The sequence below is a fragment of the Ostrinia nubilalis genome, chromosome 13 (genome assembly GCF_963855985.1).
Source record: "Ostrinia nubilalis chromosome 13, ilOstNubi1.1, whole genome shotgun sequence".
NCBI classification, from domain to species: domain Eukaryota; kingdom Metazoa; phylum Arthropoda; class Insecta; order Lepidoptera; family Crambidae; genus Ostrinia; species Ostrinia nubilalis.
The window spans coordinates 13,919,048-13,945,291 of NC_087100.1; the positions used below are offsets into that span (position 1 = coordinate 13,919,048).

The window sequence follows — 26,244 nt, forward strand, 5'->3', positions numbered from 1 at the left end:
GTCTCGAGTCTTTTAATTAAAACTGTTGAAATCGGTTGAAATTTAATAAAAACACGGGTTTTTATTAATGTTATAATGTGTCTGGGTTATAATCAATAATACTGTAAAGTTTCAACAAAATCCGTTCAGTAGTTTTTGCGTAAAAGAGTAACAAACATCCAGACATCCACACAAACTTTCGCATTTATAATATTAGTAGGATAATTTATATTATTAAAGGAACAAAAGTCATAAAGTCGCGTGTACTTTAAGGTTTAATAACCATACATATCTGGAGCTCCAATTGAATCACTTGTTTTCCAAAGAACACAAGTCCAAATTAATAGAAAAATTACGATAATAAACCTACATTTACAAACAAAATAAAACTTTTAAATAAATTTTTAAACTTAAAGATAACGACTTGAATAAACGTATTTACGAGTACCTAAACTAACAGATAGTTGACAAAAAAATTTCAGTCTTTAAATCAGTCAGTTATACAAACATAATAAAATATAGCATACTCGTAGGTGAACATTATTAGTTTCGGTTAAGATCATTACTTGCAAATCAAATTAGTTAAAAAAAGGAAAGACTAGGCCAGTCTAAACGCAACGTTAACCTATTAAATAATTAAAAACTTACTTTTGTCTAAGAAAATAGGCTTTCAAGAATATTAAAGCTTCAAAATCGAAACTCGAGAATTCTCGAGCTCCGGTAATTTTTTTCTCGTCTCGAATGAAGCCAAATTTCTCGAGTTTTCTCGAGTTCGAGAAGTAAGTTTTTAATTATTTAATAGGTTAACGTTGCGTTTAGACTGGCCTAGTCTTTCCTTTTTTTAACTAATTTGATTTGCAAGTAATGATCTTAACCGAAACTAATAATGTTCACCTACGAGTATGCTATATTTTATTATGTTTGTATAACTGACTGATTTAAAGACTGAAATTTTTTTGTCAACTATCTGTTAGTTTAGGTACTCGTAAATACGTTTATTCAAGTCGTTATCTTTAAGTTTAAAAATTTATTTAAAAGTTTTATTTTGTTTGTAAATGTAGGTTTATTATCGTAATTTTTCTATTAATTTGGACTTGTGTTCTTTGGAAAACAAGTGATTCAATTGGAGCTCCAGATATGTATGGTTATTAAACCTTAAAGTACACGCGACTTTATGACTTTTGTTCCTTTAATAATATAAATTATCCTACTAATATTATAAATGCGAAAGTTTGTGTGGATGTCTGGATGTTTGTTACTCTTTTACGCAAAAACTACTGAACGGATTTTGTTGAAACTTTACAGTATTATTGATTATAACCCAGACACATTATAACATTAATAAAAACCCGTGTTTTTATTAAATTTCAACCGATTTCAACAGTTTTAATTAAAAGACTCGAGACCCGAGAAAACTCGAGACTTTGGCCTCGAGAATTCCCGAAACTCGAGAAAAAAAATAAGTCGGGAAATCAGAAACCCTATTCGGAACGGACTACTATTCCGGAGGTTGCGGGTTCGATTCCCGCACAGTACAAAGATTTGTGTGCATGAACATATTTGTTTGTATTGGATTGGGTGTTTTCTATCTATAATATGTATGTACATATTTACAAAAAAAAAATTAAGTATGTTTATATCCGTTGTCTAGTACCCATAGTACAAGCTTTGCTTAGTTTGGGACTAGAAGCGCAGTGTAAAATGTCCAAGGATATTTATTTTATTATTTTATTTATTCTGACATACATTTTATATATGTAGCTTGATATGAAATGAAATTAAGTAGAATGATAATTCGTTATTTTATCGTCACTCACTTTTTATTCAAGCCATGTGTTAAATAAAATAAATAAGGCAATGCGTTTTGCGTCATGCACTGATTATTTTAGCAAGAAGTGCTTTTGTTTCACACTGTTGAAAATGAATTTGACCACGGCATGATTTTTAATAGAATTTTGAATTTGAAGAGTGACGAAGTAAATTTATTTTATTGCAATGCAAAAATTTTGTACCGTAACATTGCCTATTGCAACTACTAAAAGGCCTATTCAAACCTGAGCGATATTCGCTGCCGCTGTGGGTAGAGGTACATAGGTAGACGGTAGCGAATACCGCTTAGGTCTGAACAGTATTATTACCGCATACCCACTGGGTTTTCTCTGCCGCAGACGGTAGCGAATACCGCTTAGGTCTGAATAGGCCTTAAGACACCCTAGTATTTACCTTGACGTGCTGCTATCTGCACAAATAAGTTTTGGCATGTTGCCATAATAAAAATATGAATCGGAGAACGCACTTTCCTAGAGTGAAAAGTGTCACACTGTCACTTTGCGGTACAACGCATCAACTTTCACTGTAACTAGCTACCCTGATGTTGGACTTGACAAGCCACCGAATGCATCTGATATGACGTATAAATCAAAACAACTTCACGTGTCTTCCAAACTCCTATTAATTCACTAAATGACCTAATATCACCAATTTATACAATTAACTATTTTTATAAATTATTTTTACCTGAGCCATGGTGTTATACCGGTCAATATGCACGCTGTATTGGATAACTAGTGCTGATTTTGTATTCCACAGCGATAACCGGTGATAAAGGGGCGATAAGTCCACACATAATATGTAGTAACACACAAGTACTGAGCTCCAAACAGGATATTTACAAAACGATTCGTTAGAATTAAAAAGAAATAGACGGTCTCACTTAAACACCACTAAAGGATAATAATGGCCGAATATATACTATTTTTTGTTATCTATAAATTGTTTTCTAAATCAAACTAGTTTTAAAACCGCCTGAATTTCCTCTTATTGTCAGACACTGCACAAATACTATTCACTGTGCTAGGCTAATAAGTTCATTAGCACTTTGTCATTGATAAGGTCATAGCTTATGCAAAGCAGGTATGGATGGATGCATAGTGCACACATGTAGGTAATAAATATACTTGTCATAGTATCCTTAACTAAAAACATATCACAATGTATAAAATAAATAAATAATAAAAACTGACTGACCCACTGACTGTACCATAACAGATAATATAATAATAATATGTTCGCTGGGATGACCGACCATGCGTTCGAAATATAGCAGGACTATGTCGCATTATTTATAAAACTGTCTACACTATAGAATTTTTGTTAGCTGAAGTTTAATAAAAGACCATTGAGAACCTTGAATCCCTGTTTTCTTATCTAAATATTTGGATAAACCAGCTGAAAAATCCGAATCTGAATTAAGACATGGCCACCCTTGTTGGGAAAACCCAGGTCATAAACGAAGGATAAAGTGGCATTTGATTCATATCAGGGTTCGAAAATATCCTTATGATATATATCCGATATATATCGGATATATATCTGATATTATGATATATATCCGATATATATCGGATATATATCATAAATATCGGATATATATCGGATATTTTCGAACCTAGGGTTCGAAAATATCCTTATGATATATATCAGATACATATCTGATAAATATCATAAATATCGGATATTTATGATATATATCCGATATATATCGGATATATATCATAAATATCGGATATTTTCGAACCCTGATTCATATACAGTTTATATAAACTGTACGGATACTTAAATTTTATGCAATAGCAATAAAAAAAAACTAAAACACTGACAGCTGAAATATTATTATACTGATTCGAATTAAAAACTGGCCACAAGTAAATAAATATTTTTTTCTACAGAGCAGAAACCCTAGTTCCGAACCACTACACCAAACGGCCGACAAAGAATCACAGGGTATAAAAACTCAACTCATAAAACTCATTTTATTTTTGCAGGTAGGCTTTTAAAAAGCACTTTTACATAATAAATAATATAGGCAATAATAGGCATAATGTATTTTACTGTTGTAAGTAAAAGACTCCTCAAGGTTCATAAAAGCTAAAAATAGAAAGTATCCGAGGACATTGCCTAATAATCTGTAAAATACATCTTATTAGAAAGAAAGAAAGAAAGAAAGAAAGAAAAATATTTATTCGATGCAAGTAGGTACACAGCAAGATAATAACTAAAACTAGACAACAGAACGTCTACAAGCACCAAAATGGCATCAGCTCAGTATACGCCGTGACGGCAGAGAGCGCATCACGACCACTGGTATTCTGCGGATGCCAGTTGAGGTAAAGGGCGCAGCTCGCCCAGGAACAATCGGTTAACGTAACAAGTAATTTTAAACATAGATAGCCTAGACAGATTATTTAATTACATTACTTATGTATAGCTAAGATTCTAATAATAATAAATATAAATTAATAACTACAACCATGAACAAACAACTCATGCACAGAAATTAGTTCTTACGATTTTCTTTTTATGATATGAATGGTATTTCTATAATGCTATTATGTGTGCTTTTGAAGGTTTAAAAGATACTTTTTGTAATTTAATTTAAAAGAATTTAACGTGTGACAATTTTTAAAAGGCGGTGGTATATTATTCCAGCATTTCGTGGCAGAGTAACGGAAACTACCACGAAATGCTGCGGTACTGTGGCTTGGACATCCAAGGCGTGAAGCAAGCCTCACACTCCGATGGGAAAATAAAAGTTTCTCATATAAATATGGCGGACTTTTAGTACGCACAACCCCAAACAGTAAACCCCAAAAGTATTTTATTTTTTTCTCCGTCAATTTAAAGTCAAATATCAAAAAATATTGTCAAACAAATAAATAAATACAAAGTTATGGTGCGTTGAAGTTCCGCGCGACGTCACAAAGTGCTGCACTTTTAAGCACTCATTGACGTCACGGGCCTCTACTTTTGAACTTTGGCGCGCTTTATCTCTCAATTTTCATTAGTTTGAAAAAGTGAAAAGTACGTGTCGAGTAGACGGTCTTATTCAAACTCTTGCTTTTGTAGTTGTACCCAGAAAACATCCCTATTGAGGCTCCGTTGTTTTTTAGAATGTTGCCATAATTGTATGTTTTATTTTCCAGCCCCCAGGTTACGGCCCGCCAGGAAGCGTGGGCGAGGATGGCGACGTCAAAGGGTTCGACTTCAACGAACAGTCCATCAGAAAGTCCTTCATACGCAAGGTAATTTTCATTCAGAGATTGTTTATTCACCGAGTGAATATTATTGTGGTGAGAAAATAGTAAGAATAATATTTCCCGTTTTTGCAACATTTTTCTTTCTGTAGGGTGATGTTAAATAGCCTAAACTGCAGTGTTTTTCAACCTGTGCCTTGAAGCCTCTATAGTGGGGTCGCGAGAAGTCGTAAAAACTACCTCAGTAAAGTTTTCAAGATAGATTATTGTTTTCCGAAATCTATTTATGCAAAAGCATAAATGTTGTATACTAGAATGAAGAATTCGGTCCGTACAACATCTTTGTGAAATGCATGAAAAAAGCGAACGGTTGAGGGGTCGCAAAATATTTTTTTAGGCTGGGATTCGTGTCATGAAAAAGGTTGAAAAACACTGGCCTAAAGCCTTCCTCGATAAATGGGCTATCCTCAAATCGGAAAAGTAGTTCCTAAGATTAGCGCTTTCAACCAAAAAAACAAACTTCAGCTTTGTAATATTGGTGTAGATGTCAATATAATATGATTATTTTGTGTTTGCAGGTGTATTCCATCCTGATGTGTCAGCTGCTGGTGACGATGGGCTTCATCGCGCTGTTTCTGTTCGAGAAACGCACGCAACTATGGGTCGCTCGCAACACTTGGCTGTTGTGAGTATTTCCATTCTTCTTTAATTCTTTTGTTAATGTCAAGTTCAAAATAGACTAAAGTACGGCCAACTGCAGCAGCGATACAAAAGGTCGATTCGACTGTCGAACTGACAATCTATTCTGTCTGTTCCCATCTTGTGTATTTGTCGTAATGTCTCGTTCTCCCGCCAAAATATGTCAAAGTCAAACCCTTAGGATGGGTTGCACCATCTTACTTTAACTTTGACAAACGTCAAAAATCTGTCAAATTCCATACAAAAAGCACCGGTTATCGTCATAGTTACCGTTAAAGATAGGTGGTGCAACCCACCCCTACTATTCCAAATGACCATGACATTGGGTTTGTTTACATTTGGTATCGCTTCTCGTTGGCCGTACTTTACAGCATCTTAGTTGTGTTGAGATTTAATGATGCCAACTGTCAAATACGTGTAAATTAACGTATTAAGTAGGTAACTTAACTTGATTTTTGTGTCAAGTTGGTGGGTGGGGCTTGTCACCTGACACGTTTTGGTTTCATAGTAAATCAAAACATACGGGACTATTCCCACCTCTCGTTCCCACCACTGCAACTCCTGTGTAGCCAGGATCTACAGCTTGACCGCCATAAAAACCCAACCAGTGAAGGTCAAGTTTGTCCCGGGGGAAAGTTAAACTGCCATTGGACCCGCTAATAAATTAATCAGAAGAACATAGGAGTTCGAAATTAAGGTTCGACTTCCCTCCATTGCAAAGCGGATGACAGGTGACAAGGTTTAAAACAAAATTTTAAATCAAAATCTCCTCAAATCAAAACATGTGTTTCGCAGCTGGGTGGCGCTGGTGACAGTGTTCGTGTGCCTGATCGCGATGGCGTGCTGCGAGACAGTGCGCCGCACCGCGCCCACCAACTTCATCTTCCTGGCCATCTTCACGGCGGCGCAGAGCTTCCTGCTGGGCGTCTCCTCCTCCATGTACCAGACCAGCTCGGTGAGTCGACCTTAACGCGAAGCAATAAGGCATATTTTGCAGCAACATCATCTCTACGTACGAGACCAGCTATGTGAGTCAGCGCATCCTAATGCAAGGCAGTAAGACTCACAATTCAATGCCATCTTCACGGCGGCGCAGAGCTTCCTGCTGGGCGTCTCCTCCTCCATGTACCAGACCAGCTCGGTGAGACCTTAACGCGAAGCAATAAGGCTCGTTATACAGCAACGACTGCTCGGGCAGTAAGGCTCAAAATACTGTGGCATCAGTGTCTACATACGAGACCAGCTATGTGAGTCAGCGCGTCCTTAATGCGAGGCAGTAAGACTCACAATACAATGCCATCTTCACGGCGGCGCAGAGCTTCCTGCTGGGCGTCTCCTCCTCCATGTACCAGACCAGCTCGGTGAGACCTTAACGCGAAGCAATAAGGCTCGTTATACAGCAACGACTGCTCGGGCAGTAAGGCTCAAAATACTGTGGCATCAGTGTCTACATACGAGACCAGCTATGTGAGTCAGCGCGTCCTTAATGCGAGGCAGTAAGACTCACAATACAATGCCATCTTCACGGCGGCGCAGAGCTTCCTGCTGGGCGTCTCCTCCTCCATGTACCAGACCAGCTCGGTGAGACCTTAACGCGAAGCAATAGGGCATATTTTGTAGCAACCACTGCTCGGGCAGTAAGGGCTCATAATACTGCAGCATCAGTGTCTACATACGAGACCAGCTCTGTGAGTCATCGCGACCTTAATGCGAGGCAGTAAGACTCACAATACAATGCTATCTTCACGGCGGCGCAGAGCTTCTTGCTGGGCGTCTCCTCCTCCATGTACCAGACCAGTTGAGTCGACCTTAACGCGGAGCAATAAGACACTATACTGTGACATCACCGGGCGAACTCAGTGAGCTGGCCGCGACCTTAACGCAGAGCAGTAAGGCTCATTATGCTGCAACTACTGCTCAGGCAGTAAGGGTCACAATACTGTAGCATCGCCTCTAAAGCCTGGTCTGTGAGCACACTCACTGCGGGCGCCCGTCGCACAGTCGCGACAGCAATATAATTACGCGCGAGCGATAAGGATGGGTAGCTTGGGGTCATTGGACAAGATTCTACGTGCTCACGGACCAGGCTTTAGATACCAGACCGAGGTAGTAAGGGTCTCAATGCTGTGGCATCACCATAGTATACCGACCAGCTACATGCGTAAGCGCGTCCTTAACGCGAGGCAGTAAGGCTCACAGTACCGTGGCCTCACCTCCGTATACCGACCAGCCGTAAGTCAGCGCTTCCTTAACGCCAGGCAGTAAGGTTCACAATGCCTCGCATCGTCACGGCGGCTTCCCAGCTGGGTGGCGCTAGTGACAGTGTTCGTGTGCCTGATCGCGATGGCGTGCTGCGAGACAGTGCGCCGCACCGCGCCCACCAACTTCATCTTCCTGGCCATCTTCACGGCGGCGCAGAGCTTCCTGCTGGGCGTCTCCTCCTCCATGTACCAGACCAGCTCGGTGAGTCCTTAACGCGAGGCAATAAGGCATATTTTGCAGCAACATCATCTCTACGTACGAGACCAGCTATGAGAGTCAGCGCGTCCTTAATGCAAAGCAGTAAGACTCACAATACTATGGCATCTCCTCCGTATACCGATCAGCTACATAGTAAGCGCGTCCTTAATGCGAGGCAGTAAGGTTCGTAATATAACTTCATCTTCCTGGCCATCTTCACGGCGGCGCAGAGCTTCCTGCTGGGCGTCTCCTCCTCCATGTACCAGACCAGCTCGGTGAGTCGACCTTAACGCAAAGCAATAAGGCTCACTATACCGTGACGTCACCGGGCGTGCTCAGTGAGCTGGCCGCGACCTTAACGCGGCGCAATAAGGCATATTTTGCAGCAACATCATCTCTACGTACGAGACCAGCTATGTGAGTCAGCGCGTCCTTAATGCAAGGCAGTAAGGCTCACAGTACCGTGGCCTCACCTCCGTATACCGACCAGCTAAATGGTAAGCGCGTCCTTAATGCGAGGCAGTAAGGTTTCAAAATCAAAATCAAAATCAAAAAATATTTATTCAGTTTAGACCACAAGTGGCACTTATGAACGTCAATAGAAAATAATAAAAAAAGAAAAGGTAGCCCTTATGGGGCACTTTACATGTCTCCTTATCTTTTGGGCCCTACCAGCGCTTCGAGACAAACATATGGCAAGTGCTGAGAAGAAACGCCGGAACAAACTCAGTCACCACTTATTGCCAGGAATTATCTAACGGTAAGAATAGTCAAATTTAAGTACATCAAATATGTGCAGACTGAACTGACCACGCATCCTTGTCATCAATATAGTCTCGAACCTTGTAGTACCCTTTGGTTTGTAATATAACTTCATATTCCTGGCCATCTTCACGGCGGCGCAGAGCTTCCTGCTGGGCGTCTCCTCCTCCATGTACCAGACCAGCTCGGTGAGTCCTTAACGCGAAGCAATTAGGCATATTTTGCAATAGCCTCCTCCATGTACCAGACCAGTTGAGTCGACCTTAACGCGAAGCAATAAGGCTCATTATACTGTGACATCACCGGGCGAACTCACTGAGCTGGCCGCGACCTTAACGCGGGGTAGTAAGGCTCATTATGCAGCAGCTACTGCTCGGGCAGTAAGGGTCATTTTGCAGCAACTACTGCTCAGGCAGTAAGGGTCACAATACTGTAGCATCGCCTCTAAAGCCTGGTCTGTGAGCACACTCACTGGGGGCGCCCGTCGCACAGTCGCGACAGCAATATAATTACGCGCGAGCGATAAGGATGGGTAGCTTGGGGTCATTGGACAAAATTCTACGTGCTCACGGACCAGGCTTTAGATACCAGACCGAGGTAGTAAGGGTCTCAATGCTGTGGCATCACCTTAGTATACCGACCAGCTACATGCGTAAGCGCGTCCTTAATGCGAGGCAGTAAGGCTTACAATACCGTGCCGTCACCTCAGTATACCGACCAGCCGTAAGTCAGCGCGTCCTTAACGCCAGGCAGTAAGGTTCACAATGCCTCGCATCGTCACGGCGGCTTCCCAGCTGGGTGGCGCTAGTGACAGTGTTCGTGTGCCTGATCGCGATGGCGTGCTGCGAGACAGTGCGCCGCACCGCGCCCACCAACTTCATCTTCCTGGCCATCTTCACGGCGGCGCAGAGCTTCCTGCTGGGCGTCTCCTCCTCCATGTACCAGACCAGCTCGGTGAGACCTTAACGCAAAGCAATAAGGCATATTTTGCAGCAACTACTGCTCGGGCAGTAAGGGTCAAAATACTGTAACATCTCTAGATACCAGACCAGCTATGTGAGTCAGCGCGTCCTTAATGCAAGGCAGTAAGGCTTACAGTACCGTGGCCTCACCTCTGTATACCGACCAGCTACATGAGTAAGAGCGTCCTTAATGCGAGGCAGTAAGGTTCGTAATACAACTTCATCTTCCTGGCCATCTTCACGGCGGCGCAGAGCTTCCTGCTGGGCGTCTCCTCCTCCATGTACCAGACCAGCTCGGTGAGTCCTTAACGCGAAGCAATAAGGTATATTTTGCACTATACTGTGGCATCACGCGCGTTAGTAGCGATACTGTCGCGCGTTTCGTAAACGCCGCCGTGGGCGAGGGCCCTTAAAATGTCAACATAAGAAGCCTTTAAAAAAACACAGTTTCCATGGAAAAAAAATATAAATAAGTACGATTTTTCGCAGAAAGTTTAAAATTATTGTTGTTATTGCAGGTGATGATAGCGATCGGCATCACGGCGGCGGTGTGCCTGGCGCTGACGCTGTTCGCCTTCCAGACCAAGTGGGACTTCACCACCATGGGCGGCGTGTTACTGTGCGCCACAGTCGTCTTCCTGCTCTTCGGTAAGTTGTCTCGTGTTCCTTTGGCTTCTCCTTTACTCTTTCAGCTCAGAATGCCAACTTCACAAAATGCCAACCGCTCGCAAATAGCCAACTTCTCAAAATACAGGACTATTCCCACCTCTCGTTCCCACCGCTGCAACTCCTGTGTAGCCAGGATCTACAGCTGGACCGCCATAAAAACCCAACCAATGAAGGTCAAGTTTGTCCCGGGGGAAACTTAAACGGTCATTGGACCCGCAACGAAATTAATCAGAAGAACATAGGAGGAGTTCGAAATTAAGTTCGACTTCCCTCCATTGCAAAGCGGATGACAGGTGACAAACAAAGGTTTAAAACCTTAAGAAAAGATTATGCACTACGGACAATAAATATCAATTAAGGGGGCCTATCTTATGAGCAATTAGCAATTACCTGCCAATAATATTTTTCACAAAATCGCTTAAAAGCACGGAAATTTTTCCTTGTCGCGACAAGATCGGTGTAATAAATTGCGGAAACAGATGTATGTTGTATTGAATTAAGCATTATATCACGTTCATGTTTCCAAAGATCACACTCCTTCCTATTCGACACTAGCGAATCTCAAAGACCGAGATCTAGCGCCTATGCAGTCACGCCAACACATATTCTCCGCTATTCTATTCAACCGTTTCCACTCAGCTCCGGTTTCCACTAAGGCGAAACAAAGCGGAAAAGTGTTTTGAATAACCAATCAGATTTCATTATTTCCACTTCTCTCCGCTCCGCGCAGATCCGTCGTGCCACGCAACCGACATTGTCAAGTTCTATAGAAAAATTTGACGGTCCGACACTTCTCCGCTATGCTCCGCTTTCAAGTCTTCGTCTTGTATCCCTTCGCTTCGTCTCCTTGGTGGAAAACAGAGCCGAGAAGAAAATACTCGACACGTATTTGTCACTTCTTCAAACTTATGAAAATACAAAGAGATAAAAAGCGTCAAAATTCAAAAGAAAAGGCCCGTGACGTCAAGGAGTGCTTAAAAGTGTAGCACTATGTCACGGAACTTCAACGCATCATAACTTCGTAATGACATGTTCGATTGACAAATAAAGAAATATGTAATATGTTTCCAATATTTTTTGATAACATAGTTGACGGACTAAAAGTATTTTTTAGGAAATTTATGGTCAATAAATTTATTTTTATTTCAAAGAAAATAAATCCTTTACATTCTCAAACGTTCCAAGATTCTTAATCATCTTTTTATATCCCGCAGGCCTCATCGCGATCTTCTTCCGCGAAGTTAAGATCCTGCATCTGGTCTACGCTTCAGTAGGCGCTCTACTGTTCTCCTTCTACCTTGTCTACGACACGCAACTGATGATGGGCGGCAAGCACAAGTATACCATCTCCCCCGAAGAATATATCTTCGCAGCGTTGAACCTCTACCTAGACATCATCAATATCTTCATGTACATCCTTGCCATCATCGGAGCGGCCAGAGACTAGGAGTGAGAGGTTTGTCTATGATTTTTGGAGTAGCATTCCCGTTTGTATGAGCACATCTTTTGTTTTTGGTTTTTGTGATCTATGGCAGTGTTTTTCAACCTGTGGGTCGCGACCCCCTGGGAGGTCGTGGAGCCTCTTTATTGGGGTCGCGAGAACTCGTAAAAACTACTAAATCAGAGAAGTTTTAAAGCTAGATTTATTCGACATCTAATTATGCAAATGCATAAATGTTGTATAGAATGAAGAATTCGGTCCCTACAACATCTTTGTAAAAGGCATGAAAAAAAAAGCGAACGGTCGGGGGGTCGCAAAAATTTTTTTCATACTAGGGGGGTCGCGTCATGAAAAAGGTTGAAAAACACTGATCTATGGCATTAAAAATGTTAGAGTAATCTCTTAATGCGTCATTCCGAGTGTTTTAGTCGACTGTCTTAAATTAATGACGTATCTAGAGATATTAATGACGTAATGCGTCATGCCATGAGCACATTGGTAACTTTTTCTCATCGAATCAGAATTTAAACATAGATAATATTTTAATGTTAAAACCTAAGCTATTTAAAGAACTGATTTAATATAATAGCAGCGCAATACTCATCTAACTCATTAAAATTAAAGGATTGTTAATTATTAAAAGGTATTAAAAAGATGTGCTCATTCACGTTTAAATCGAAAATCGTTGTGTAGATATTCTACGTGATTGATTTCACTTCTGATTTCTTTGTAAAAAAAGTGTAACCTTGTTATTCTTAAAAAATTAAAACAACACCTTTTTCAATTTACATTTCGTCTCTTTCAAGATTTAAAAGAAAGAGACAAATACAATACACGTTTGTTTTGACAAAACGACGTTTGTTTAAACATATTAGTCGAAATTTGTCATAAAAAACTATTATAATTTTCAATATGGTCAATTTTTGTTTTGAGTTGATTAATTTCAATTCTGGCTTAAAATGTATTAGTTGTGTATTTCTTAAATGTTTCTAATTTTATTGAAATTTCTCCAAAAATTGGTCTTATAATTCGGTTTAATTATTTATTTTAAATACATTTATGTACAAAATGTCGTTAGTCCTAAATTCGTCAATGGGAAAGCTCAGATTGGTATTGTCGGAATTTAATTTAGATGATTAATTAAATTAAATATTATTAAATATTTTTTTAATTATTTTTGTCAATGTGTTTCGCATTTATTTGTACAGGTATCCGCGAAATATTTATACAATTCAAAGCCTTACAGCTTTGACATAAAGTTGTATATTTATTTTAGCGTTCAACTGTACACTTTTTATACAACCGTTGCCTAACCTTATATTAAACTAACGTAGCTAGCGGCTCGAATGAAATGTATAATGGTAAAAAACCAAGGGAACGTCTAACAATAATTCGGAATACATAGATTTATATTAAACCGAATGTAACCTCTATGCCTCTTCGTCTGTATAGTTTGACCAAGTAATATGAATATACCACTACTACTTAATATTACTGCAAATAAGTCACTAATTTTCCAGTTTTAAATAAGCAAAAAATAGCTATAAATAAGCAAATAATGTTAAAAAAATCTTTTCAAGTATCATGTAAGCTTGGTCAGACTATACGGCTTGTGTTCTGAAACGACGCTAAAGTATGAGCCTTTGATTGGTTTAAATATTCATTTTCAACTTTAAATTCATGCTATTAAGTGTCATTTCAGTATACGAGCCAAAAATTCAAAGATTAGTTCTAAATAAGCTGCGTGCACTCTTTAGTCGCTGCTAACTTACTACTCGGTGTTAGTATTCGTTGATATTTACTTATAATGGTTTTTGGAACGGCGACACTCTCGATTTACATTGAAACTCCCTGACGTGTTGAGTGTTGCTATCTCTGTCATTCATGCCGGCATCTTTGTGTGAGTGAGAGGGATAGTTTGATGTTCATGTTACTTGGACTCTAAATATTGAGCAACGTCTTATTTGCATTAGTCTGAACGGAATTTCATTTCTGTGTAAAATTGTAAATCGCTGGTGTCATGTTCGTTCTCTACTCTTATTGACAGTTGAATCTCGAACTTATTACGTTTAGTTATAGTCGAGTTTCTAATGTACGATTCATGTTATTTTAATTTGTTTCGCATCGTATATTAGATCATCGGCTTTATGAATACTAAAGCCATACTTTTAAAAATCGATGCTCAGTCGATGTACAAAAAATATCCAATCAACTGTCAGTAAGAGTATTATTATTGTGTTAAGATTCTATTATATTAGAAGTGGTATATTATTTACATGTTTATAATATTATTCCTGATAGTCTAGGTTATGAAACTTGTATGAACCAAACACAGCCTTGTTTATGGGGGTGTGTCTATGGTCACCTTATGATAGTCCCAAGTGGCTTGTGGGTAGACAGAAAACACTCCTCTAGATAACATTTTCACAGATTATATTGTAATTAAAGCTGGTTAATAAAGCCAATCCTCAACGAACCATTATTTAATTTTAATGTTACCAAGCAAATACCTTAAAAATATTCAACTTCTATTATACTTATTATTATGTTAATGTAATGCTGTATATTAGAAGTCGCTTTGATGTGCTTTAAACTTACCGTTCTATGCCTTAGATATAAGGAACCAATAAAACAATAATTATAATAATAATTGGCTTTTTTATTAATGGTACTGATATAATCGTAGCTCTAAAATAATGTCGGATGAGATTTAATTTAAAATAAAAATCGTTGCATCATTGTAATTACTAGTCAAAATGAGCACAATAATCTTAATACAAAACCATAGACCATTTTGTGTGTTCCACGAATATTAAGTATAAAATATTAAATAAATAACGAAGCTTTGGTATGTTTGTATTAAATTAAATTGTTGTTTGGTAGCAATAGATGTAAATGATTTGATGGCAAATGAATGAACGCTCTGTACCTACAGACAGAAGAGTTAGTTTCGTTTAAAACTTCTAAAATTATTGTAAACTTACGATGTAAAAAACATCTATGACAGTACTAGTCGGTTTGTACCATTTTTAGAGCGTTGTCTCTTGAGAAAAAAATAATTCAATTGCTATTTTCAAAACTGAAAACTCGAGTCAGTGATGTGATAATCTTAGACTGCATCCCACTTAACACCAGAGGTGGAATTGTGTAATAAAGCAATCGTAATCATTTGACGGTTCATAACGTACGATAAAGTCAGTTAAACAAAGCGTTTGACAGAATAATCGTACGTTTTGAACTGTCAAATGATTACGATTGCTTTACACAATTCCACCTCTGGTATGATTGTGGTCAAATACTTGCCTTTTTATACATAAAAATTTTGTTTTTCAAAACACAACTTCACTATGGGCATATGATGTCTTACACGTACACGTACGAAACTCGCTAAAGAAAGTTTTGTTACAAACAAATAGTTAAAATATTTTCTGTATCTAAGATTGGTAAGATACAAAACTCTTCAACTATCCGTCTTTGGAATGATACGTACAGGGGTGAATAAGATTGTGTTAAAGATATGGTCTGAAATGTAATGTGACGTAGCTTAGAGACGTAATGAATATATATTTCAGATTTATAGTATTGTATTCGGTTGACGGCTTATTTATTCCTTTAGCGTCGAAAATGTTCAAAGACTGGTGGCCTATTAACGCCGTAGGACGCGTAACAATGCTTACTATAGAAAACTGACGTTTTGATATCTTTCAGACGTTGACATCGGCGTATAGTTCCAAAATACCCCCCTAGACAAAGCGCACTTTTTGATCGAATCGAAAATCAAATCCGTCAAAACTCCATACAAAAAAGGGGCTTTTCGACCACTTTTCGACTGGTTTGCGATTATAATTTGCGCTTTGTCTAGACCCACAGAACTGTCCTATGCATGACATTGACAGTGGGGCGCCACCGTCAATACCGGATCGCTGATTTCGATTTTTGCCATGTTGGAAACCATATAGTTGAACGATGGTAGCGCCCCCCTGTCATTGAGTTTGGTGGGACAGTTCAGCGTGGGTCATCTATATGGACGTCGATAGGAACGTTTGACGCTGACGTACCACGCGTATAGATCGTTTCATCCACGAAGACACGCCCATCAATTTTTGGTCGAGGGAAGCGCGGGGTGCGGGGAGTTTGATCCGAGCGTCCATTATTGTAGTGTGCACTCATGGATAATTTAGCGTGTACCGATAACACTCAAACATTTGCGGAAGAATCGTGGGGCGCGTCTTCATGGATGAAACGATCTATAAGAGGAGACCATAGCCTAAAGCCGGTTCCATTCTTTGGCAGTATGCAGTAACACATTCCGTTAAAAACATGTTAAAACAAATAAGCCGTCGCTGCGATAAAAATGTTGTTTATTGTACAAATGATTCACATCAATAAATGTTTATTCTTCATGTGTTACCGCGTTTTTATTATCTATCAGTAGCAATAAACTAGTGTAGGTATGTACCCGTAGTTAGGCTGCGATTCCTCGACTCAGGAATCTTTAATGTCTTTCCAAATCTTTATTTTTTGGCAATTTCACTCGATAAGTGTCGATGGAATCCGATGGAGCAAGCTTACAGTAGATGCCTTATGGCCTTATAACTCGCAAGAGGTAGAGAGCATAGAGGAAAGGAATCACTCATGCTGTTCTAGGGATGTACGCACTATAATAGAAACATTAGATAGTGCAATTAAAATGAAAATGAAATGTTTTATTCAGCGGCACAAAACAACATCAAGAAAATTATAACAAAACTAAATAAAGTAGGTAATGTGCGTGTCACCGTAACGGTATCCACTCAGCATCATGTCGAGGTGTCGTAAGGAACACCACGACGCTGGTCTTCCGTGGATACACGAAGGGCAAGAGGCTCTGCTATGAATGTGCTGAGTTGCACCAACTGTTGCCGTATGTATCGTCGTACCCGACGAAGACTGCCCCAATAATCATTAGGGCTTTTTTCTTTTATTTCATTATTAAATACTACATTCCTTAATACACCTTTCAGTAAAACAATTGTATTAAAAAGTTCAATACTTATTTAGATATTCCACTTTATGCAAAAGCCACAATCTCATACCTACAAAATCTCCCGTGGAAAAAAGCCACAACCTGAATATGGCCCTTATGGGGCCATATTCCAGGGAAATAATTGGCGCTCGATTTTTTCGATGTATGGAAAACAAAGAGCCACAATGGCGTTAGTTGTAATGAAATTAGTTTTTTACTCTATTTGTATACAAATTGCTCTTTTTGATTTCGTGGAACTCTAGGGTATAATAGGATTACTTCAAAGAATCGAATGGCATCAATATTTTTTGAATTCTACGAATTTTTTCGACTTATTTTTTATACAAAATAATTCGCCATAGTTAAAATAAAAATAATTATTACAATACTTTAGTTCTAACAAGTCAATAAGAGGTCCATACACACTATCATATCGAAAAATTATCATTACCGTGATTACTTTTTAAAATAAACACAAAAATGTATCTCCTGAAAAGTTGCTGTTTTGCAATTAGGGCAGTTTTCGTCGGGTACGACGGTATGTAACTAGTTTATTGCATGGAGTTTGACAAGAGACGTTTGTTATAGTAAGATGGTGCGACTCAGCCTTAGTATTCAGCTGTTTGCAACATCCGTCCAATATAAACCATCCCTGTATTTATTTTATATTTCACATAGCATTACTTATTACATAAATCAGGGCTTATATTTTAGTATAAACACATCCCAATATCGCATATTATTGTGTATGTAAATAATACAGATTTGCAGACAAAACATTACATCATTGCCGGGCGTCGAAATAGTTTTATTACACTGTTAAGTATAATACCTAGTTACGAATACCTGCCGCACGTCGGATTAGCGGATTAGTCAGACCCAGCGCTCTCAGCGTAATTTAATTATGTACTTTAATTAGCAAAATTATCTATCGCCACAACACTATATTGTGCGACAGTTTTTATCGTTTTATCTTGTAAATACCTCTACGTATATAGTAACGTTAATAATTTAGTGATAGTAGAGCACTTGACTGAATCATGCCTGTTCTATTGCTGGCCATCGGTGTTGTAACGGTGTTAGTGGTATACAGTGTGAGGTACAAGGAGACAAAGCCTATATTCGGGGTGTACTCAGTGCCTGGGAAGTGGTATTATTTGAAATATGTCGTGTTCGCGTGCTTGTATTATTTTAGAAAGGTAAGTGCATCAATGTTGACTCGACCGTGTAAAAGTTTAGTAAAATATTAATTTTAATTTGTCACATTTTGAGTTATTTTTTTGTTAACCTCGTAGATATTTTGTAGTAAAACTTATATTGGTATAAAACTTTCAAAATAGATAAACATGGGTCTCAAACGAGATGTGTCTCAATAAGTGCCAAATACTGGTTAAAACTGAATAAGATATTTTTGATTTTAAATGTATTTAAAACTTCGTTTGCTTGTTGTTATGTTTTCACGCTTGAAGCACTGAAACAATTTTGATGATTTTTCGTAAGAAATTCCTACCTAGAATACCCCTTGTCTTAGCCATACGTCATTCTTGTTTGTATCAAAGTAAGACAAATAAACAAATGCAGGGCATTCACTCATACTTATGAATCATATTGCATCTAAATATGAGATAATAGTGATATCACTGTTGGTTTTACTGTCCGTAAACATGTTGTTCGGTACTTACCGAACAACATGTTTATGTGTGTTTCTCTACTTAGACATTCCTATCTTTGTTAGAGTTTAAGTATAGGACCTACCTACTTCCCTATCATCATATTGTATAGTTTTGTCCCTACAAAAAAAACTTGAAACCAGGTCGACTATAACTGGTCTATTTGTGGGTAATATTTTTTTTTGTTAGGCTTAGTGGCCAAAAGCACAGAATACATAACCAAAAGTAATATAAGTCTAGTAGATAAGTTAATTTCTGTAACACATTTGTTTGTAATTTCTAAAATAAATAAATAATAAATAAATAAAAGGTTGATAACACAACCTTATTCCAAATAACAAAAATGTGTTGCGAACTTTTTGGCTACTTTGGGTGTCCCGAATTATTTGACCCTAAGAGTAGGCGCACACCGTTGATTTTTAGTTGCCCGATAGTTGTGCCCGATTTTAATTTGTATGAAGAATCGGCCAAATCGAATCGGCGTAGTGTGCGCACTCCCATACATGCCCATACTGATCAACTGCCCGACTAAACTATCGGCCGAAGAAAAATCAACGGTGTGCGCCTACTCTTACTGTACTGTACCTACTTACCTACATAAATAAAAGACATCTAATACAGCCGACTTTTCCTCGTTAGTTTGCTCGTATATTTGATTAATCAATATTCTTATCATCATTAATGTATAATACTCACAGGTGTACTGTCTCTACATGAAATAATAGATAACACTGCAGGCGTGATAAAAATTCAAGGGCAATGTCAAAATACATCGCTTTACAGAACTCTCTCAACAATGTTTTAACCATCTTTTGGAAACCTAAGGAATAAAACCACAACGAAAAATTATTTATGTGTAGGGTTAACAAAATCTGCGACATTTACGCATGCATAAGTACGCTAGCTTGGTCAAGGGTCAATTTACTATAAAACAACAGACACTAAAATTGGAACTGCTACGATTTCAATAAAAAATACGAAAAATCCTGTTCGAAGCTACTAAAAACGAACTCAAAAGTTTGAAACGTCTCTACAAAATCAAATCAAAAATATTTTATTCAGTTTATACCAATATTTTGGCACTTATAAAACTATCCCTAGCTACACAGTTAATGCTACCTATTATAATTTTCACATAACAACACACTTGGCTGGATTTTTTCAGTATGCGAATAGGAACTCTGGCGCCGGCTCAAAAGGGCGGGCGGGTCAGGGAGTCAAGGCTATAGCGGACCCGGCGCAGATGGACTGCGCCCAGCTCCTCAGCGACCATGCTAAGGTTCGTTCGTTCGTTCGTTTCAGCAGAATGACGTCCACTGCTGGACAAAGGCCTCCTCAAAGGTTTTCCATAATGAACGGTCCTGCGCTGCTCGCATCCAGGCTCTTCCCGCGACCTTCACCAGATCGTCGGTCCACCTAGTAGCAGGCCTGCCCACGCTACGTCTTCCAGCCCCTGGTCGCCACTCGAGAACTTTTCTGCCCCAACGGCCATCGTCTCTCGTATGTGCCCCGCCCACTGCCACTTGATTTTAGCAATTATGCGAGCTAAGTATGTCGGTCACTTTGGTTCTCGGTTCTCCTGCGGATCTCCTCATTTCTGATTCGATCACGCAGAGAAACTCCGAGCATAGCCCGCTCCATCGCCCTTTGGGTGACCTTGAGCCTTCTTATGAGGCCCATAGTAAGCGACCACGTTTCTGATCCATACACCATCACTGGCAACACACACTGGTCAAATACTTTTGACTTGAGACACTGCGGTATTTCGGACGTGAGTATGTCGCGAAGCTTTCCGAACGTGCTAAGGTACAATAATATTTTCTCTATTTTTGTAGTGAGTTGTAGCGTTCGCTGTAGGCCACGCCGCACCCCTCTCATGGTTTCTGCAGAATACCAGTGGCCGTAACGTGCTCTCGAGTACTATGTATTTGGCTCTTTAAGTTGATTTGTTTTTATTGTTTTTTTTTTAGTACCTACCAAATGTTTTTTCTTTCTTTCTTTCAAAATAGATACCTAAAGTAGGTGGAAAACGCTGAATACACAACAACCTGTCAATATGGAAATCATTAGGGGAGGTCTATCACCCGTATTCACAAACATTACTATGAGGTCTCACAGTGTGCGTGGACGCACAGTGTCCTAAAAACGTATTCATAGACAACACTTGAGTGGCGGAGTGACCCACACGAACCAATCAGAGACTGACGCCCGTATTCACAAACATTACTATGAGGTCTCACAGTGTGCGTGGACGCACAGGGTGACACACGAACCAATCACAAAGCTCTATTCAACGCTGTGCGATCGATTTGCTGCTTCACTGCAAGCATCGTTTGTGAATACGGGCGACAGACCTCTATATACAACTTTGTGCGTGCGACTTCGCATAGCGTTGCTGCTTCACTTCAGCAAGCAGGTGTATGTTCATGTAGACGTCCTGTGCCAATTCTAGTACAGATTGTGTACCTAATTTCTTTTTCAGGCATTTGACGCTGTGTTCTTCATATCCGCGTCAAAAAATGACAAGGACCAGGGAATCTACGTCATATCTGGCTGCGAGCGCCGCCCATTAGGCATGTGTAACGGGTTGTTTTATATTGGAGTGAGTAGTGTTTCTTAATGATTTTCGTTTCCAGTTCATTCTCTGTCTACCAAAAGGCGTATTTTTTTATTAATTAACTAGCGGCCGCCCGCGACTTCGTACGCGTGAATCCCGTTTTACCCCCTTCATCTATCTTACGCGGTTGAGATTTTTTCATACAAATGTTTTTTTTCCGCTAACTCCCGTTCCCGTGGGAATTTTGCAATATCCTGTTGTAACTAAGCTTTAAGTTTACTAAGGTACCTGCATGCAAAATTTCAAGCGTCTAACTTAAGCAGTTTAGATTTTTCATACATAAGGATTTTGCCGCTAATTCCCGTTCCCGTGGGAATTCCTAAGTATACTATAACCTGCCCAGGAGTATGAAGAATAATTGTACCAAGTTTCGTTAAAATCTGTCGAGTAGTTTTTGTTTCTATAAGGAACATACAGACAGACAGACAAAAATTTTACTGATTGCATTTTTGGCATCAGTATCGATCACTAATCAACCCCTGATATAGTTATTTTGAAAATATATTTCATGTACAGAATTGACCTCTCTACAGATTTATTATAAGTATAGATTATCCCTCTCATAAAAATAGTAAGACACAGGTCTTAACGCGACGTTTATTAATGAGTTACATTATGTACTCACGGCTTGACGTTTCGGCTGCGATGCTGCAGCCGTGGTCACAAGCAGACTGGCGGTTCCTTCCCTTTTTAATATTTTTTTTAGTTGCCAGGAAAAGGTCTGTTATGCAGCAAAAAAATCCCGGACACTGTTCTCTTTGGGGCTCAGATCGGGGAATTTGGAGCTGAAGGCATTAAGATGACGCCGGTCGAACCTATGGCAAAATGGAAAATCAGTTACAATGGGAAGATGTGGTAAGTTGAATAATATGGTGGATAAAACAAACGAAAACATCTGCTACTTAAATCATGTCTTGTTTTTTGAGCACTTAAAAATTATTGGGACAGCAAAGAGAGTGGTGTTATTTCTAAATGTAGTGTGACGCTCTACATTACGTAAGTATTAGTACGCAGAAGAAAACTCCTACACTGCCATGTTACTGGTGAGACACTGTACTGAAAATTGTACCGTCCGAGATCCAAAAGGTGCGGGTAGTGATTTTGAGTATATTTTAGCACCTTCAAGTTCAGTCCCAAATAGAATCTCTGATCCTGCCTCAATCCTCTTTTATTAGCCTAGGCGCAGACCACCGATTTTGCGTCGGCCGATAGTTTAGTCGGGCAGTTAAGTAATCAGTATAGGCATGTATGGAAGTGCGCACATTACACAGATTTGAAATCGGCCGATTCTTCATATAAATTAAAATCGGGCCCAACTATAGTCCAACTAAAAGTTGGTGGTCTGCGCCTAGGCTTAGGAAAAAGAATATTAGCCCATATAACATAATTGTAGGTATCAAAACGAGCCGGACAAGCTAGTCGACGTGGACTTCACGGGGGAGTGGACAGCCACCAGCAAGCACTTCGACTTCGACTCGGACTTGCACCCGCCCGCCGTCATCAAGTCCATCGCCAGGGAGAAGTGGAGCAGGGCTTACTTCAATCACTTGAAAACGTGAGTAGAAATATCATCATCTTCATCATTTTTAGCCATAGGACGTCCACTGCTGAACATATACCTCCCCCAATGATTTCCACAGTGGCCGGTTGGTAGCAGCCTGCATCCAGCGCCTTCCCGCTACCTTTATGAGGTCGTCGGTAGTGAGGAGTAGAAATATAATTATCAAAATAGAAAGAGACATGATACTCATGATGCATGTCCTAAACTAGACCAACATACATACATACTCGTACTAACGCCCGTATTCGCAAACATTACTATGAGGTCTCCCAGTGTGGACCCACAGGGTGACACACAAACCAATCAGAGCTCTATTCAACGCTATGCGTTCGATTTGCTGCTTCACATAAGCAAGCATCGTTTGTGAATACGGACGTAATTAAATTATTTATTACAATAAGTAGTTACCTACTTATCTCGTCATCTGTATTGTCTGTAATATTCAGCAAATCACTTCTTTGTTTTAGCGCTCATCAGTCTCACTATGAGCAGTTCGGACAGCTAAAATGCAAGTTCAAGATCAATGACGAGTCGTTTGAATACACATTGCCGTCTTTCAGAGATCACAGCTTTGGTAAGTCTTTGGTACGAGTAAAAGGTAGTTGTTCAAAACACGTTACAGAATAGTGTTAAATCCGGCTCGAAGGACCAAAAATGTTTCTTTGAATGCTCATCTTGTGTTGACGCCTGGGACAAACAATAAGCCTAGACGCAGACCACCGATTTTTAGTTAGCCGATAGTTGGGTCCGATTTTAACTTATATGAAGAATCGGCCGATATTAAATCTGTGTAATGTGTGCACTTTCATACATCTTCATACTGATTAAGAGCCCGACCCAACTATCGGCGAACTAAAAGTCGGTGGTCTACGCCTAGGCTATGGTTTCGAGAGGGTTTATTTTCTACTTCGTAAATAACAAAAGAGTTCTTTTTGTAGGTCAATGTAGGATTCTGACCTTAGCTTGTTTCTAGGTCATAAACGAGACTGGAGTCTGATGCACAGATACGCGTTCCACCACATCTTCCTTCAGAACGGCACCAGTATCAGCGTCGGGGTCATCTGTCAGCCGTCTACCGCTACCGAGTAAGCACATAAAGCTAAAGTCCGGTCGCCGAGCAGATAGAATTTCGTCCAATGACCCCAAGCTTCTCTTTATCGCTCGCGCGTAATTATATTGCTATCGCGACTGTGCTCGGCGACCGGACTTTACACGGTTTTGATGCATAATAAATAAATAAATATCTCTGGACAATTTCATACAGCGCTATCTAGCCCCAAAGTAAGCAATTAATATGTTTGTGTTATGGGTGCTAGCTTAATAATCACACTTGTTACGACTGCATAAGATGCCAGATTGCCCTGTGCGTTCACGCGCACTGTGAGACCTCATTAATGTTTGTGAATACGGGTGTTAGTAAGTTTTGGTTACTTCAACAGATTTGAAGTTGGGACGATCGCTTTCAAAGACGGGACAGTCCTGCCCATCAAATGGGTAGAGCTGAAGCTGTACCAACACGGGGAAGGGGGCGAAGCGCCCAGGGACTACGCCTTCAGGTTCCAAGCCGGAGACGAGGTCTACACAGTACAGGTAACATTAGAATAACATACCAGCACGTACCGCGTACCGGAGAACGCAGCGTGGGACGTCCACCCACAAGGTGGACCGACGACATCATAAAGGTAACAGGAAGGCGCTGGACGCAGGCCGCTACCAACCGGGCAACATGGAAAACATTGCGGGATGCCTATGCTCAGCAGTGGACGTCCTATGACTGAGATGATGATGATGATTATGACGTACCTTGGACGAAAGGTCCTAGGTTCCAGCAGGCACACAAATAAAATCACTATTATCGGTTGGGTGGGTCGCATAAGCAATAATGATCTTATGTAAACTGATTTCCTCATAGAAATCCGACCGAATCTCGAGTAGTTGAGTTTTAAATAAATGTAGCCGGTTAAAAAGCGTAGGTGTTTCATATTTTCCAGACTTTCGACATAGATTTCGATAAGAAAGCTCTAATTGCAATATGCAGTGATTTGCCACACTATAGTGCAGTGGCGGCGTAGCATGGGTTGGCACCCGGGGCGATCACCCCAGCCCCCCCCCGTCATAAGTCCTAAGGCACCCCTTACCCCCCAGGATTTTGGGGTTACCTACCGATTCGAAGATTGAAAGACAATCGCACCCCCTTCCCCCTCCCGGTATCATGACATAGACCGCAGACTTGTCATGCAGATGAGTACTAATCTGCGCGACTTGTGTCACCCCCTGAGGCTTCGCACCCGGGGCGGACCGCCCCCACCGCCCCCCCTTACGCCGCTAGTGCTATAGTGCCAGAAGTGGAACTTTTTTTCTCTATTCTCTAAATCGTTGGTCAACATGAATCTTTTTGGCCAAGCAGAAAACATTTCCCTACCACTTTTGATGCCTAGTAGCGTTTGCCATCAGCGCATCCTTTTCTCTCCCAAGCTACCAAAATCACACAGCCAATCATATTGTCCATTTCCAGGTTAAAGTGGAGTACGAATCGGTCCACTACGTATCTGACGAGTGGGAGGCTCGGATGGTGGAGCGCTTCTGTGCCTTCTCAGTGAACAACGTCCCCGGACGGGGCGTTTCGGAGTTCCACTATCGGCACACGGGCGGCCGCCCCGAGACCGCGGCCAAAGATGACCCGGAATGGTTCAGGAAGATGTGCCATAAAGTTTAATATCGCTCCCATAATACTCAGTTCGTACTAAACTACTTACTTAACATAAATAAAGTATATTACTGGAAACTACGTGTTATGCGTAAATATTTTAAGTCCACTTGTTTTTTCGAGTGTAAGCAGATGTAAAAGTAAAGTTAACGTATTAATTTGTAGTTTATAATAAACTGATTTTATATGAATTGAAACTTTTATTCATCCTACTAATAAATGCGAAAGTTTGGATGTCTGGATGTTTGTTACTCTTTCACGCAAAAACTACTGAAGGGATTTTGATGAAACTTTGCGGTGTTATTGTTTATAACCCAGAATAACATATAGGCTATAATTTATGACGATCTGTGACAAACGAAATTTCACGCGAGTGAAGCCGCGGGCAAAAGCTAGTTTACTATAAAGTACCTTTAGGAGTGCACTACACTTACTGAAGCCCAAACTTGACCATAACAGGAACTACACAAATATACCTAAATAAATCTATTGCTAGTTCTCTAACGGATCTTCACACATCAATAAAGCCGTCAAAACCTTTTCCATTGGTCAATAAGTCAAATCTGACCATGACAGAACCTTGCGCAAGTTGATTTACCAGGCGATTATTCCTGAAATACCCTTTCCATTGCTGGGTTTATTAATGTTGCACAAAAACTCATAGTGGTCAATCGTCAAT

General features: G+C 39.9%; 2 protein-coding genes across 2 annotated transcripts in view; both read left to right on the top strand.

The window, feature by feature from the left end:
* The window catches only part of LOC135077697 (protein lifeguard 1-like), a 30,659-nt gene extending 14,247 nt beyond the window's left edge, over positions 1–16,412 (top strand). The window contains exons 5-9 of the mRNA XM_063972268.1: positions 4,962–5,060; positions 5,591–5,697; positions 6,507–6,666; positions 10,414–10,543; positions 11,779–16,412. Of these exons, the coding sequence (XP_063828338.1) occupies positions 4,962–5,060; positions 5,591–5,697; positions 6,507–6,666; positions 10,414–10,543; positions 11,779–12,011 (729 nt within the window). The 3' untranslated portion in view covers positions 12,012–16,412. The remainder of the gene's footprint in view (positions 1–4,961; positions 5,061–5,590; positions 5,698–6,506; positions 6,667–10,413; positions 10,544–11,778) is intronic.
* Positions 16,413–17,975: 1,563 nt separating this feature from the next.
* LOC135077698 (uncharacterized) lies at positions 17,976–25,756 on the top strand. The gene is made up of 9 exons (XM_063972269.1): positions 17,976–18,209; positions 19,846–19,959; positions 21,163–21,282; positions 22,004–22,152; positions 22,691–22,852; positions 23,326–23,432; positions 23,832–23,943; positions 24,298–24,448; positions 25,374–25,756. Exons 1-9 carry the CDS (start codon positions 18,051–18,053, stop codon positions 25,572–25,574), a joined length of 1,275 nt encoding a protein of 424 aa, XP_063828339.1. The 5' UTR covers positions 17,976–18,050; the 3' UTR covers positions 25,575–25,756.
* Positions 25,757–26,244: the final 488 nt, after the last annotated feature.